The 17033-nt window shown below is 37.0% G+C and overlaps 1 protein-coding gene across 1 annotated transcript; it reads left to right on the top strand.

The window, feature by feature from the left end:
- Positions 1–14748: 14748 nt before the first annotated feature.
- Positions 14749–16185, top strand: LOC113336671 (1-aminocyclopropane-1-carboxylate oxidase homolog 1-like). Its single transcript, XM_026582316.1, has 2 exons — positions 14749–15349; positions 15438–16185. Exons 1-2 carry the CDS (start codon positions 14820–14822, stop codon positions 16006–16008), a joined length of 1101 nt encoding a protein of 366 aa, XP_026438101.1. The 5' UTR covers positions 14749–14819; the 3' UTR covers positions 16009–16185.
- Positions 16186–17033: the final 848 nt, after the last annotated feature.

Here is a 17033-nt window from a genome sequence, read left to right as displayed (position 1 = left end):
AGAAAATATTCGGAAAATATTTTCTTTAAACACCGAGTAATGAAGATTATATGGAGTAATTGAGGGAGATTCAACGAGCTGTAGGTGTATAAATATGTTCCCTGGGAGTACTAGAGAGGCTGTCGAGAGTTGGGAGAAGAGAGGAGAGCCACAGACGCAGAAATCAAGAGTTGATCAAACTCTGCTGCTGCTGATGAAGAACACCAAGAACACGAAGAACGGACTCGCAGCAGCAGTCGTTTATCAACAGTGAAAATGACTCACACCCGTGGGTCGTAGGTGTGGGTCTTAGCATTTCAGCGACAACAACACCTCAGCTTTGTCGTTAAATTTGGACGCCTTCTGTGGGTCGCAGAATCCTGTTTTAGAACATTTACTTATCTTTCTCTTTATTGTAAACATCAATTGAGCTTAATAAAATATTTTGAGAGGTTTTCCAACATGATGAGTTAATTCCCTCGTAACCAAGGCAATGGAGGAAGCTATTCACGCAACATAAATGGGTAACTATTTCATTTAATTATATAATTCACCTAATCGCTGCTTTTGCAGAGTTTTAAATTGTTTGAATGATTGTCTTAATTATTTGTTATTCAGTTTGATAGGTTATTCTTGGTTTAATCTCTTGATAATCTATGCTTAAGGTTTACAAATAATGTTTGAGAATTTGTATGATTGATAGTGAATTAAAGATAAAAGAGGACTTAAGAATTGAATAGAGTTTTGAAATATTTATCATTCAATCTTGCGTAGTAGTGGAATCTAGTGTCTTGGTTACCTCTCGCCCAAAATTGTTAATATTTTGTATATATATTTTTATAAGTCTAAAAAAATCATTTACCTTCACAAGTCTTAGAGTTCGAACCTTTATTACTACAACCCCCATTAAATCTTTAATCAGTTGCATCACTTATTCTAGCCCAAGAACAATGCAAATCCTTAGAAAAGGAAAATCTGTTTTAGTGAGTAAACCCTCTTATGTGCCAATCTCCAATTCTCATACGGTATTACTGTACGTGAAGAAAATTACTCCTAAAGAAGAGTCTTCTAAGAAATGTTTACATAACTTGCAATCTTCTAATAGGGATACGAGTCTAAAACAGGTTCCTTCCGATGTCTCTCTTCCAAGAACCTGTTCCTTCTGCGGTAAAAGATATCATTATGATTCACGTTGTTTTGCTAGAAAAAAAAAAAGATTTATGATCTTCAAAATCTACTTCTTTTTGCTGTCAACAGAGTAAACTGTCTGAAGACATCTACAATGAATTTCATTCCTGCAGAATACCAGAATTCTCATACACAAGGTTTCCAAAGTCACTCTTCTAAAAATCTTTACAAGAATCGTGTCCCTCTTAATGGTGCTAATATTTATACTATAAATGTACACATTCCCAGTGCTAATGAGAAGGAGTCTGGTAGACCTAAGTCTAGGAGATGGAACTTTCTCAATTACGATACTCTGGAACCAATCTCTAGAGTACCTAGATTTAATCCTCAGAAAAATCCTTTTGATGGATACTCAAAAAGGTTTATGTCTTATTTCTCTGGAATAAGAAATAACCGAAGGAAGGTAAGGAATACAAGGCTCAAACATTTAGATGGTATTTACAACTCATCTCTCAATGTTCATGGTGGGATTACATCTCACTTAACTACCTAGATATAGGTAATTACATCCTTGTATCTAACTTGAGAGTTGCAAGGATGACATTTGTGAGATGCTCAAATCTACTGTAGGGTACCATCTGTCTTGTGTTTGATTTAGCTGTTTTCTTCTTTTGTGAAGGTTGAGTCATTTCTTGACTCCTAGTAAATAACGTATCTTTTCCTTATTCTCTGATTAAATCTTTTAATTATTGAGATATCAAGGTAAGAGATATCTGTAAAAAGAGAGTATTTCCTTATTCTTGGATCCTTTTTGATCCATTAACCCTTCTTAACAGGTCCACCAATATCCGTGTCTTTCATGGGAGTTTTAGGGTTTCCATAACAATGGCGTCCTTTTTCTGTTCGTATATTATATTGTTTTCCCTTCCCTGACAAAAAAATGGAGAACTCCTCAACCTCAGGAAGTGGTGAATCTTGAGATGGAAGAAGACATTAAAGGATTTGATTCAGTTCAAGAACTTGTCTTGAAAAAGATGATTGAAAGGAAAGAGTACAACTCATGGATTGGAGAATCTGTCAAGGATTTAATTCTTTTTCAGAATGACTTTAGGGTCAAATTTGCAAATCTTCAACTGCAAATGATACAACTTATTGATGGTTATACCAAAATCCTTGAAAATCAAAAGATCTTGATCAGAAATCAGAAGAAACTTATCGTGGACTGTGTCAAGGCTAGGCAGCTTTCCCGCGTTGTTGATCGAAAAGTTAATGTTCTAACCCATGAACATGGAGTTTCTACGGTCAAAAGAATCAAGGATATCAGTGATGCCTTTTATGATGGAGCTTTTCAAAGGTATGAAGTTACTAAAGAAACTTGATTATGTCTAGGAAACTTCTTATGAGAATTTATCCTTGTGTTTTTAAAAAGGATAACTAGGGTTTGGAATAGCCTATTTTGTGATTACACATTGCTATTGCCAACGATTTTCATCTTGCAATGTTTTTAGATTTATTTATTTAAATTCTAAAGTATATTTTTGGAAGATTATTTTGTAGTATTAATCTTTATTGGTTTTATATATTGCAAAAAATTGTTATGGGATAAGTGTGTTTGCGTCTGTGAACTATGATCGTCCCATATATGTCAATAGTTAAGTCTATTATGTCATTATGCAAATATTGATGGAAAATAGGATGAAATTTTGATGTCAAAAATTAAGTCTACTGTGTCATTATGAAAATATTAATAAAAAATGTAATGAATCTTTGTATATTCCGCATAATTGATCTTTCCCTGATCCACTTCTATGTGAAAGTACTGTATAGATCCGTAAGTTTTCTTATGTTGAGCATTTACGATTAAATTAATCATGGTTCTCTTGTGGTTAATTTAATTGAGTTTTCTGGATACGAATTCACGTTTCATGTAATTTGTTAATGTCCAAAGAAATCCTTCTTTTCTTGTGAAACTAAGGTCGCTATTGTTGTTCTTTCTGAAATGATATTTCATTAGGGAGAGTTCTTAACTAAACTTGTGCTTAATTTCCAAATCTTTGTGAGGAGTGCGGCTGTGGAATATTGTATGAGTTTTCTGGTATATTTATAAACTCCTTGATGAATAAACCAAGTTTCAACTATGTGAAATCATCAAAACAAAGTTGATATGTTCTCTTTTAGTCATGAAGTATCTCTATGATAATTTCATTATGATCCCGCTAGTTTTCATACCTTTGCCAATTTATATTGACAAAAATGGGGAGAATTATTGTGTAGTTCACACTACAAATACATATGGTTTACGAATCATTATGTAAGGGGAGTGGTTTTCATTGTGAGATGAATTATTGACTAAGGGGGAGTGATACATATCACCGTAGTATTATTGTCAAAGTTGTGATACAATTGAACTTTGTTGCTGTGTAATAATACTATGGCACTGTATAACAATAGTTGGGAACAATGATTTTATTATTGTTATGGCTACGGATCAACAACTATGATGCTGAGTTGAACACGTTCAGAATCACTGGAGTACTTGGAAGTGACGAAGATTTCGAGTAATGTTGAAGAACCAAGGAAATCAAGCATTTAGATTAGAAGCTACAAAGTTTATTTTTCTTGTAATCCATATGTATTGATAGTTTTATCACTAATTGATAAAGGGGGATATTTTTAGAGCACTTCTCGGTCGAACTCGAAAGCGTTGATATCTCAAGCTTGTTTGTCAAGTTTAGTTGTCAAAACTGTAAGTCTTGTTTTTTAGTCTACTTATAGCTATGTCTCGGATTAGGATAAAATGTGTAGTTGAGCTTTAGACTTCACGGCGTTCATCGATTGAAGATGAAGAACTACTTAGGGGATCTTGTGGAACTTCATCAACAAAAGGTATGTGGCGACTTGAACTCATCTATCATTCACAAGTCTATTTTTATTCTATCTCCTATTGAGACAAAAGTCGTATAGCTATATAGACTTTACTTTATACACATTTGATATTTCAAGCTGAGTTGAACTCGCTTACATATTTCTCGAAATATGTGTTGGTAAGGTTTCGCGTTAACCAAGTTCATCTTATATTCTTGACGAAAGTCAAAAGATGATCATGTAAAAATCGCCTGGTAACATCTTACATGATTTGTGTGAGACAATCATTTGATGTAGACTCAGAATGTTTCGTATTGATCATTCGATCATTTAAAAATTGCTTTGAAGCTAATAGTTTGTGTAAGACAACTATTATCGTCTACTAAGAATGTTTCAATGATAGACATGGGAGTTTAGAACAATTAACCATGATTGTATATAGCACAATATGCGTACTTGTATGCTAAACGTTGCTAGTTATTCCAAGTCCGGGAACCATATTATGCATACCCGTATGCGTACTGGTTTGATTGTTGAAGTCGGGGAACTTAGTATGCATACCAGTATGCGTACCGGCTTAATATTTCAAGTCCGGGAATTCAACTGAGTTTGGTTGTGTACGACAGTATGCGTACTCAATCACATACTGGCGAACCCAGACCAAGTCCGGCTACTTAGGTATACGTACCCATTTTTATACTTGAGTGGGTTAAGTTATAAAATCGATTCTTTCATGAACAAATACATTTATATAATAAGGAATACAATCTTTTAAAAACAGTGGCTATAATGTTCATGAATTGATTCGAGTGAATCAAAATCGATTTTGCTTCAATTGTGTCTTGTATACTTCTATAAGAATATAAACAATTGAAAAATTTTATAACTAGTTTCATTTGAGTCATTTGAACTAGTTGTGATTAAGATGAACATGGTTGATATGAAAGTGTTTATATGGCTAACTTCGGTTAACTATTGTTGATCTAACTAAGTGTACATGTTTAGGTACGATTACCCATATCTAAATGAAGTCACTTTTCATTTGTGTGTAACAAGCTAAGTTCGATCTAACAGTTGAAAGATATCATCTTGAATCTAATCAGGTTTTCATCTAAAGGTGAATATTGAATGCTTTGTTACCAAGGTAGCATTGGTTGCGAACCCTGATTTGAAGACTATACAAGGGAGAACTCTAGAAACTGGGAAACCTAATCCCACACCTCTTATCTGATATTAGTTGCGACTAGAGTCGATTCTCCTTTAACCTAGGTTTTTCTAAAATCATTATAGGTTCACGACTTAAAGACTTCATTTGGATTCTGAAGCCAGACCCAACGATTTTCTCTGTAGTTGCGTGTTCTGATCTTACTTTGTTCTATCGTGTTGAGTACAATCTTCTCTAACATATGCTCGAGATTCAATCTCCGATAGGTGAGATAAAAACTAGTCATAAACATCTTCATCTCATCGTTTGTGATTCCAAAATATCTTGTTCCGTTTCCATACGGTTAAGATCATTGTGAGATGATTGATATTACTAGGATTTTCTTCGGAAATATAAGTACTGTGTATCAATTGGTTCATGTTCACCTTGATTTATCAAAAGACGGAACAAAAACTCGTAGGTATTTATGTGGAAGACTGATTTATCTATTCAATAGATTTTTTTGTGTGAGACGGATTTGTTTATCAAGTCTTCGGATTTGGGTTGTAGCAACTCTTAGTTTTGGGTGAGATCAGCTAAGGGAATCAAGTGCATAGAGTCTTGCTGGGATTCAGAAGCGTAAGGAACGCGACTGTACCTTAATCAGTGTGAGATTGGTTAGGTCTCAACTACATTCAAGTCCGAAGTTAACTTGTAGTAGGCTAGAGTCTATAGCGGTTTAATACAATGTAGTGTTCAAATATGGACTAGGTCCCAGAGTTTTTCTGCATTTGCGGTTTCCTCGTTAACAAAATTTCTGGTGTTTGTGTTATTTCTTTTCCAAATTATGTAATTGAAATATCACAGGTTGTGCGTAGTTCAATCAATTAGATAATCCAACCTTTGGTTGTTGGTCTATATTGATTGGAACTTGAACATTGGTCTTTGGTACCGTTCAAGTTGTTTCTCATAATAATCAGGCTCGCGGATTTCTACTGTTTGATTTGTTGATTACATTGAGGTACAAAGATATGACTCTTGGATGTATTTTTCTTGATTGAGTCTGACTGTCTAGTTGATTCTCTTGGAAATATATTGGAGTTAGTCCATACAGATTTCCTAAGCGAAATATTGGGTGTGGTTGTTAGACCCCTGCTTTTTCATATTTTATCAATTAAATCAAAATAATTGAGATCCAAAGTCACAAGAGGTTAGGGTTTTAGTATCCAGAAACAAAACTGGGGCTTGAATCTTAGGGTCTATGAGAATATAGATAAAGAAAGGGGGTGGGGGTGTTTTGTGTCTGAAAAAAAATAAAATAAAGTCTTCAATGTCTCAAGTAACAGATGATGCATTTGATATCAGATATTGAGGGTTATAGAAGCTGGTGTATTTAGGTTAGGTGATGATTATAACAAAAATAGATATGTACTCTGAAGATTAGTAGCTCAACAGACAAGAAAGCATAAGTGATTTAAAAAAGCTGATTGGATTTTACTCCTTCGACAGTATTTTCCGGTAGAATAAGATAGTTGGTGGTGATTATAGGATAACAATCAGTCCGTTACGGTGATTATTTTTAAATTTTCAGTTTTTTTTGTTAACATAAAGAGGAGAAAGGAACCTTTATAAGAGAGAGACTCTAATTTTTTCCGTTAACTTGGGAAAACTTCGAATGAGACATTTTCAACTATTCGCTGAGTAGCCTATTCCTTAATATTAGGATGGCTAACCTTCAATAAATAAACAAATTAGGATGGTTGTTAATAGAGTACAAATTTTATTAGAGGTGTACCATTTTAGAGGTGAAAAATATTTTGTCTTACACAAAATCTGGTATATCCCAAATAAATCGATACCTATATTAGGGGTGTATAATACTTTTCTTTTGGAACATGAAATTTTATTGAAAAATAAGAAGCGGTTACGTGAGGGTAAGTTTTATGCAGGGAATCATGTATTACAATTTGATTAATGCTATATGGGGTTGCGTGATCTCATATCATTATTGAGAGGTTGATAGAACCCAGTTCTATCACGGTCTAGTTTCGTACAACAACACTATAAGTTGGCGGCATTAAGGGTCTAGTAATTTTTATGTTGAAAAAGTGGGGGTACAACAACCTCACCCAATATTTCTCTTAGAAATCTGTATAGACTAACTCCAATATACTTTCAAGAGAATCAACTAGACTCAATCTTAATAAAGTATATCAAAGAGTTATATCCCTTTTTCTTGATTCAATACTTACTCAAGCAAATAGAAATCTGCGAGTCTAATTGAATACAAGAGAAATCACTTGAACGGTACCAAAGACCAATGTTCAAGTATCAATCATTATAAATCAACAAGCAAAGGTTGGATATTCTAATTGATTGATTCAAACGCACAACCTGTGATATTTCAATGACATAACAAAATATAATGCGGAAAAGAAATAACACAGACACCTGTTTATGGGTATAAACTGTTTCTGCTGATTTTGGTAAATGTGGGTGTGTGGATGAGAAACAAATCTAAACCTTAAACAAATGCACTGCACGGGATTACTTTAGATTCGATAGATCAATTTGTACAATCCTGGCCTAACTTAAGAGATGGCCGTTCCAGTCTTGCTTCGGTCACAAAGTGAAAGAGAAGGGTTGGTCTTAGGGAGGGAAGCGAAGAAGGTGTTGAGATCAGAATGGTTAAGTCTGAAGGTGTGGCTATTTTATGACTTGTATCAGAATTTGGAACTGGCTTGCGGAATGTAAGCTATCAGTTCTTTTGTGTTTTCTGGATACTGTGTTGTTGTTAACCAAATTGTTGCCGTCTGGTTGAAAATAGGTAGAACCTATTTATACAAGTCATATGAACGCACCTTGGTCTCGTATAAAGTGGGAATGATTGAGTGATGGAGAAGTGGGGTCGTGTGTAAATGCCAGAAACCCACGTTCCCATCATGGAGGAGACGGGTTAGTTTACACCCATTACTTCTTGCCGCCACTAACTTCCCTGCTTTCTGACACTTTCTTATAATAGGCGTGTTTCACGCCGCATGCTGTAAACCGCCAGACCAATACCCTGATGAGTATCCCCCAGTTTGAGACATGTTTGATATCTCGAGTGTTTTCGTGGAAAACGTGTAGCAGATTTCTATGTGTGGCAAGTCAAAGTCAGGAGACCCGCCGCATGAGAATAACATGTGATGCTATTAGGCTTGTCTTGGATGGTCTCCTAAGACTTGCCATAGGCCTGTCAATTCTGTGGCAAATTTGGATGGATAAAATTGTGACCCATGAGAAAGGGTGGCCAATGATTATGGCCACATTATGTGGGCGTCTGATAATGGCACAATGGCGTGGTTGGCATAGTTTGGACATGCAGTGGCACAGTGGTGTAAGCAGCGCCTGGCGTAGCCATGGCCTCTAGATTTTGGCACATTGGTATTAGACCCGAATATGTCTTGACAACATTAGTTCCAGTTGCCACATCAATCCCAATGCTCTGAGTAACATGATTAGGCTTGGTTGGCGTAGCAAATTCGCCTAAATTAGGATTTGGCATGCCGGAACCCAAATAGTGCGTGTGGCATGCGGCCGCGGCATGGTGACGTTTTTTGTGCAAACGACGCCATAATCATGCCAAAGGAACTGTAGTAAGGCCATTATGTGGAAATGACCACATGAGCAAGAGTTGATATGATATGGCGCCATTCCTAGGGTTTCCTGGGTCCTGCATGGCTCGTGGCATGTTGTGGGGCCCAAAGTGGCATGATTTGAGCCACAACTGGAAATTAGGGTTTTGGTTAATGCGTCTAAAGCAGAGTCGTGCTTCTGACTAGAAAACCCTAATTTAAGCACATCATGGTGTTGGCCACGAACAAGAGGTAGGTAAGCACGTAGGGTGCTATTTACGGGACGTTGGCATGCTGCCACAAAGTGGCATGTTTGGCGTGGCGGAGTGGCATGTTGGCATGCTGCTCAAATTATTGGGGCGACATGACACGTTTGGCAGGTTGGCACGGTTTTGGAAAGCCAATTGGCTTTGTGACCATCTGGCACAATTTCCCCTTTTTAACATTGTGGAAAGTTTAGAGCAACCTGATTGGTTAATATAAGAGGGGCCGGCCAAGCATGGGTGTGGCCACGTTTCTGGTGTGCGTGTGGTAGGTTTAGAGCGACGTGATTGGTCGGGGGCCGGTAATAGCAACATGGAGTGTGGCCGGCCACATCCCGACTTTAAAATATGCGTGCGGCACATTTAGAGCGACTTGATTGGTCGATGGGAAAGGGGGCGGAAAGAGCAACATGGAGCGTCCCCACCGGCCATAGGCGGTGCCTCTTGGAGTGGATTGGCCGGCTATGTGGCATGGCCATTGTCGTTGCTTCTATTTGCCGAAGTTCCTCTTCATTTCTTGTTTTCTGATTTTGGGTAGAATTTTGAACCTACTAATCCATGGAGGATCAATTGCCTAGCTTGCCTAGGTTTAGTCTCGACCAGCAAGGTGTGATATACTGCGCGTGGCGTAAAACCCTAATTTTGCAAATTAATTGGGTTATGATATTTTCGTGAGTTATCATAAAATAAACTACGCATAAAGTTCTTTAAATTTATTGCCGGAGAGCAGTATGCTTTCCTGTAGAGTTCTTTTATGCAAAGACCTTAACCTCGATACTTCGGGAAATTCATGCTACTCTGCTGCGAGTGAACATTAATTGTCATGTCATATCAGTATTAAGGGTTCATCCGGGGAACATAGCACAGAAAAATATTCAATGAGTCTTATATTAATGAATAATATAGGAAGGGCGCCGAAATTTACAAAACATCTGGGATTGTTGCTACATGCACTATTCTAGGTAAATTTCATGTGAATATATTGAATTGCTCAATAAATGCGCCAGTGAAGAGGTTGAACACTCATCACGATTACATGGCTCTGTCTCTCCTAAGAGTTGGTCGTCGTGGCTACATAGGGAATCATATTGGTATAACATGACTTACCAAACATCTGCCCGGATGACCCCTTTTGAGGAATTATATGGCATACCTGCTCCGGTTATGCACCGTTACAACCCTGGCGAAGTAAGAAGTACACCGGTTGAAGAGGCATTATTGCGAAGAGATCAAATTCTGTTGTCACTCAAGGAGAACCTAAGCGTTGCACAACATAGAATGAAGCAAAGAGATGATGCTAGGCGTGTAGAACGAGAATTTCAGGTAGGAGATTTCATATACTTGAAGTTGCAGCCATATCGACACTAGTCAACAGTTATAAGAAGTAATCAAAAGCTTACAACAAAGTATTAAGGTCCATTTAAGGTATTGCAAAAAATTGGCAAGGTTGCCTATGAGCTGGAGCTACCTAATGAGTCCAGAATCCATCCGGTCTTTCACGTTTCTTATCTTAAGCAAGCTCTATTACCTAATTCAAAGGTTTTTAGTAACTTACCTGAACCAATAGAAGATGACGACGGAGAGATGATTGTGTCATTACTGTGCCTTGAGGACAAGGCAGATTTTAAGAGGGTGGAATGATAGAACCCAGTTCTGTCACTTTCTAGTTTCGTCACAACAACACTATAAGATGGCGGTATTAAAGGTCTAGTAATTTTTATGTTTCAGTCTTTTATTTGAGTTAGAATTCCTTGGAAGGTTTTTCTCGAAAGAGTTTATTAATCCATGAAGGAGTTCGATAACTTCAGGAATAAGTTTAGGAGTTCTATTAGGATCAGTCTTTCTTTTGAATCTATATATAGAGTCTGTCAGGTCCTTTATTTGCATCGAAAATTCAATAGACATCTTGTTGATTACCTTGTTTCCCCTGTCTGCAAAATAAATCGTTCCTGCTGGCCGTGATAAGAACTCAGTTCTTATCGGAGGTTTACTAACATGTTGGCATCCGTCACGATATTCGCTAACTCATCGGCTGCTTGATTTCCTTCCATATAGTTATGATGGATGGTGCATTGGGGGGATTATTCCCATGTTCAGTTTGATTTATGCAATCATTTCCGAAATGTACAGTGGTGGTTCAACATCTAAGGTTGGGAATTGAAGTAGATTTTCCATGTCAGTTTCGAATTGTACTATTGGCCAGCTCCGATGAAATACTGTTTGTGCCGCTATAAGCATGACCCATGATTTAACATTTAGTTCAGTGGTTATTCCCAGAGGTTGTGCCACCACTAAAATAGTTCTAGCTGTCACATCTCTGTATATGAAGCCTGGTACTGCTATTCCCGAGTGCTTCGCGTTGTTTTGCCTGTGGTGATCTTGATCCAGCTCAATCTAGGTTTGGTCCATCCTACATAAATCATTGCAGACGTTCACGTTCCATTTCCACGATTTATTTGAAATAACATTCCAGGTAAAATAGGAGGTAGGTTTTTCTGTGGCGAAGAAAATTCATGTTGAAGATTCAGAGCCATCTGTGCTACGTTTCCTAAATGAGACTGCTTTGGGGATATATAAAATCAATCCTGGCTAACCATGAGGTCCATGAAAGAAAATAAAACTTAATATTGAAAGTGGAATGTGGCTTTATTTGTACGATTTGCGAGATTACCGTCTAAGGGGTGAGACAGTTGGGGAGGTCTTAATCAATATTTAAAAGACGGTGAATCCTTGTTAAGAGAACGTTTCATGAAGCTTCAACAACTTGACATTGAGGGAAAATGTGATCAGCATTTTCCAGATCTAAGTTGCATTGTGGGAAAATGTTGGCGTCTTCAAGGTGGATATGATTTTAAGAAGTCAAGAGACGACTTCTGTTGATTACTTTCCAAATAAAAAAGTTAATACTTTTGAGAGACATAGAAGCGTCCAGAGGAACTTAGTTGTTAGTAAGGAGTTTTTATGCAATTGATTCAATGTGATGATTAAGCATTTGTATCCAGAAGTTGTGGTATATCTTCTAGATTTGGTGAAAAGCCAGATGATTCTGTTGGTGAGTTGTTTTGGAGGAGGCGGATATTCACAATTTTTTAGGCTACAACGGGAGATGAGGTTTATCTTATCGTAGTTGGAGGTATGGGTTTATGAGTCGATGATGTCGGCTGCTCTCCGGATTGAGTACCAAAGCACATGATCCAAAATATCACCGAACTGCGGTATCCTATGAACCAATATCTGTTATCATTGAAAATATACATTTATGGGCTAAATTTACACCTTGGCCAAAAAGATCCACTGTCTGTGGTATGAATCAAAAGAAGATAAACAAACTAAGAAGGAAGCCAAAATCGCTCTTGGATAATATGACAATTAAAATTGGAATCTACCCTCGCAGGAAAGGTTTACCATTTTCCTTTGAGATATTTTGGGATAAAAAATAGATATCCTCACCGCTTTTAAACTCTAGGTTAAGTCAAGTAGCAGAGCTATATCAAGTTTTCCAGGGGCCCTAGGTGAAAACAGAAAATAAGAGCCTTAAAAAAAATTATCCCGATCATTTAAAGTAAAAAAGATCTGTAACATAAGCATGTGTTGGAGATTTTCAGTAAAATAGGAAATAAAATGGTTTTCGTTTTTGGTTTGCCGCTATGACATGGGAGCATCCTATGTCTAATAAACACGATGGATGTTAGTTGGTGATGAAGAGGCATCTCCAAAGGATGTGATGGCCACGTAAGACACGTCCATTCTCATTAGACGTTATTGATGTCTATTGGAAATGAAGAGGTATCTCAAATAGTTATGATCCTCCTACAAGTAGTGGTGATTGTTTGTCATTCATTATGAATCGCGTCTAATCGAGCCTTGAAGTCGGAAGTACAACATTTCTCTTAGTGTTTCATCTTATCTTTTAATGTAATTTTTCCTACAAGAAGAGAGAAAAACATAAAATAAACGAAAAACAGTTCTCTTAGTGATGATTCTTGGTGTTTTATCCCCTAAACAACATTTTTCTTAGTGTTTCATCCTCTCTTTTAGCCTATTTTTTTCAACAGTATGTTCAAAACAAAAAATCATAAGTATTTAATAAAAATTTCAAATGGAAACGACAAGAAGTAAAAAGATCAATAGCATAATTTTTTTTCCTAAAAGTGTAGTCTTTTACTATTATAAAACCCTAACTTCCAATTGACCAAAATTACTAATGTCTCCTGCTAATCTTAAAAAATCAATACCCATATAAATAATTGTCACGTCGATTTTAAACATAAATAAAAATAAAAATAAAAAATAGATTCTAATTGGTGAACTTCCCCAAAAGAGTGTTTAGAGATGAAGAAACAAGTGTTCCAAGGATATCGAAGTTAGTTTGTGTAAACTATAAAGTAACGGAATTAGGGTTTACTTATACAAAGGTGGATACTAAATTATGGGATCAAAAAAGGGCTTTTACTAGGCCAACTAATAAGAAACTACTACCTCCGTTTCAAAAAAATAAGCTGGTTTGTGTATAAATTAGAAACTGAGGGAGTATGATTTTATTGAAATTACTCGATTAGGGTAGTCTGTCTTTTTGTTTTTTCTTTTTAGGGGCCGCTGTCATATGGGGCCCTAGGCGGTTGCTATGTGAATTTACAATATTTCCTAGGCATTAGGTACGACCTTGTCAAGTAGTACTGAAAAAACTATGCGAATTTACAATATTTGCTAGCGGATGGTGTCCGATAACTCGAAAGAATATCAAAATTCATATAAGACAAATATGATTTTTTTAATTTATCTTATATGAATTTTGGCACATTCTCTAGTAAATTGGTACCCTCCATTAGGAACCATGCGAATTTGGGTCATGCAAGATAAAGCAGCTGACACTTGCGGGTATAAGAACCTATATTTATTTAGCACACTTCAGCGACTGGATAAGCAGAACCAGTTGCACTGCACAATGGTATATAAGTTCAGCCGTGAATGGTTGGTGCATCAACAAATTACAGCTCTGATCCACACACAACGGTTTTACACCGTGAAATGCACAACAAGGGCAATAAACGGTCCCGATAAACGTGCTTAGCATCGGAATAGGTGCAGGCAGAAATGATCCCCACCATCCCCTCTCACATGCAATGTTTCGGTGTGCACCGCGGTGTAAAATCAGGGTGTGCTAATCATTTGTGAACAAATTATATGTAATATTTTTTTCTTGAGATTATCCTACGCTAGGGGTCCCTATAACTGATGGCTGCTGATACCTCGTCGCAAAGCAAAGATTCAGATTGATGAAATCTTCTAAAGTTAAAAAGGGAACCTGAGTATGAAGCTGATGAATGCAAAACAAACACTCTTATACACGTATGGCGGCTCCACTAGCTTGATTAGATGATCCTAATCCAAATTTAATATTCCCACTTCCCTTACTAAACGCTTTGACTAGTGTTAATTGTTTGAAACTTCAAACTAAAATGATTTCCTGGCATCCAGATTCATTGCTAAAGAATTTATAAGAACAGTCGTACAAATGGAAGAGATGAGAGCGAATTTTCCAAGCAAAAGTTTACAGCGAATTTTATACGTGGAGGTGGATATTATAGGTGTGGTTATGCACTTCACGGATACGACTAAGGAAATTAAAGTCCAAGGAAGCCTACTTTTTGAACACGGAGACGACTTTCAAAAAAGTGTACAACCAAAGCAACCAGTAGTTTACAAGTACACGTACATTAGGACAATTCTCGGGGAGCTTCTTTCAGATATACTATATCAATTATAAAATCTCTGTTTATCTGCCAAGTTTTTACTTCATATCATTCTACAATCATCAGAAAAATGGGGAGTGTCCAACCTGGAGAAGTCCCCCTTTATGATCGAAACAAAGAGTTGAAGGCCTTTGATGAATCAAAAACTGGTGTCAAAGGTATAGTTGATTTGGGGATCGAAAAGATTCCTCGAATGTTTGTCCGGACACAAGATGAGTTCACCGAGGACTTGGCATATACAGATGCTACAAGGGATCAGTTTCAGACTCCGGTTATTGACCTCCAAGGCATTGATCATCGTCGCAACGAGATTATCGATGAGATTAGACGTGCATCCATGACTTGGGGATTTTTTCAGTTGGTGAATCATGAAATACCTATAAGTGTGACCAATGAAATGATCCAAGGCATACGTAGGTTTCATGAGGGAGATATAGAGGTGAAGAAACGGTTATACGTCAGAGACCTGAGCCAAAAAGTACAGTATGACAGCAACTTTGATCTTTATAAATCAAGATCTGCTAATTGGAGGGATACCTTCCGATGTCGTTTGTTAAATCCAGATCCTATTGATCCTCAACTTTTGCCTGAAACTTGCCGGTAAGTTGGTGTAGTACTTGTAATTTTTTCTTTTTAGTGGCTGAAATACTTATCCTATTGGTCTCTAACACTTCTGATTCTCAAACAGAGATATAATAGTTAAGTACTGGAAGCATATTATGAATCTTGGAGATACTGTCGCTGAGTTATTATCAGAGGCTCTTGGCCTACACAAAGACCACCTCAAAGGCATGGAATGTACTCAATACTTGACACTCTTGGGTCATTATTATCCAGCATGCCCTGAGCCTGAACTGACTATGGGCACAACAAAGCATTCAGACCAAAGTTTCTTCACGATTCTTCTCCAAGATCAGGTTGCTGGACTTCAATTTCTACATCAGGATCACTGGGTTACCGTTAAACCCATACCTGGAGCCTTAACTATAAACATAGGCGATCTTATTCAGCTTATAAGCAATGACAAGTTTAAAAGCTCTGAGCATAGAGTAGTCGCGAACCATGTCGGGCCAAGAGTTTCAGTTGGGTGCTTTTACAGAGCAAGCCTGGACAAGCCTACATTGCTTTATCCAATAAGAGAGCTAACATCTGGAAGTAATCCCCCTGTATACAAAGATATCACATTTAAAGAGTATATCGATTATGCCCATTCTAGAGGGCTTGATGGCATTTCCTCCCTAAACTACTTTAAGTTGTGAGTCTTGGTCGATGGCAATGTGTGCGTTTTTCTTGCAACTTGGGAGCGTGTAATGGGAGTAGAGCTGAGTGAAATGCATTAATTTATCCGTTTGTAATGGTTTGTGTTATTAGTGTGCAGTTTGTAATCGTTTACAGAGCAAAAAAATAAATAAAATGTGATCTTTTATCTGGTCAAATACTCCCAAGGACAGACGACAACCCAATCATAAACAATATGGTTACGAATGAACATAATTCGGGTTTAAATGTGACTTTTGCTTACATGTCCTATTTTGATAACTGCACAGGATTAACAGGTGTGTGTGCTTCTATAATTGGTAGCACAGGAGAAACAATTGGAAAAAGAGTTAGGGGATTCAGATTCCATAACAAAGAAGAAGGAGATTGCATAGCTGCTCAAGATGCTTTGGAGTGGACTTTTCGTTAGAGCACTGCTCGGTCGAACTCGCAAGGCGTTGCTATCTCAAGCTTGTTTGTCAAGTTTAGTTTCCAAAACTATAAGTCTTGATTTCTAGTCTACTTATCGCTAAGTCTCGGACTATGATAGAAAGTGTAGTTGAGCTCTAGACTCCACGACGTTCATCATGCAAAGACGAAGAAATATTCAAGGAACTGGTGGATCTTCATCGACTAAAAGGTATGTCGAGACTTGAACTTATCTATCACCCAAAAGTCTATCAACTCTATCTCCTATCTTGAGACAAAAGTCGTATTGCTATATAGACTTCGATTATACACATTTGTTATTTCAAGTCGAGTTTATCTCGCTTATCTATTTCTCGAAATATGTGTTGATAAGATTTCGTTTTGGCCAAGTTCATCTTTACAAGTGACGAAAGTAATGTTGATTGTTTCAATCTCTTGAAAAACCTCTTTGATGAAAAATAGTGTGTGAATAACCGCTATATAACATCCTCTAAGAATGTTTCAATGATTGAAATAACGAGTTTAGATAATGTAACCATCTTTGGATATAAGCATATAGTGTGTTCGCACATTAGTGTATAAGTTCAAAACCGGGAAC

The sequence above is a fragment of the Papaver somniferum genome, unplaced genomic scaffold, assembly GCF_003573695.1.
Source record: "Papaver somniferum cultivar HN1 unplaced genomic scaffold, ASM357369v1 unplaced-scaffold_154, whole genome shotgun sequence".
In the NCBI taxonomy this organism is placed as follows: Eukaryota; Viridiplantae; Streptophyta; class Magnoliopsida; order Ranunculales; family Papaveraceae; genus Papaver; species Papaver somniferum.
The sequence above is the reverse complement of the archived record's forward strand: the minus strand, read 5'-3'. Positions and strand labels throughout refer to the sequence as shown.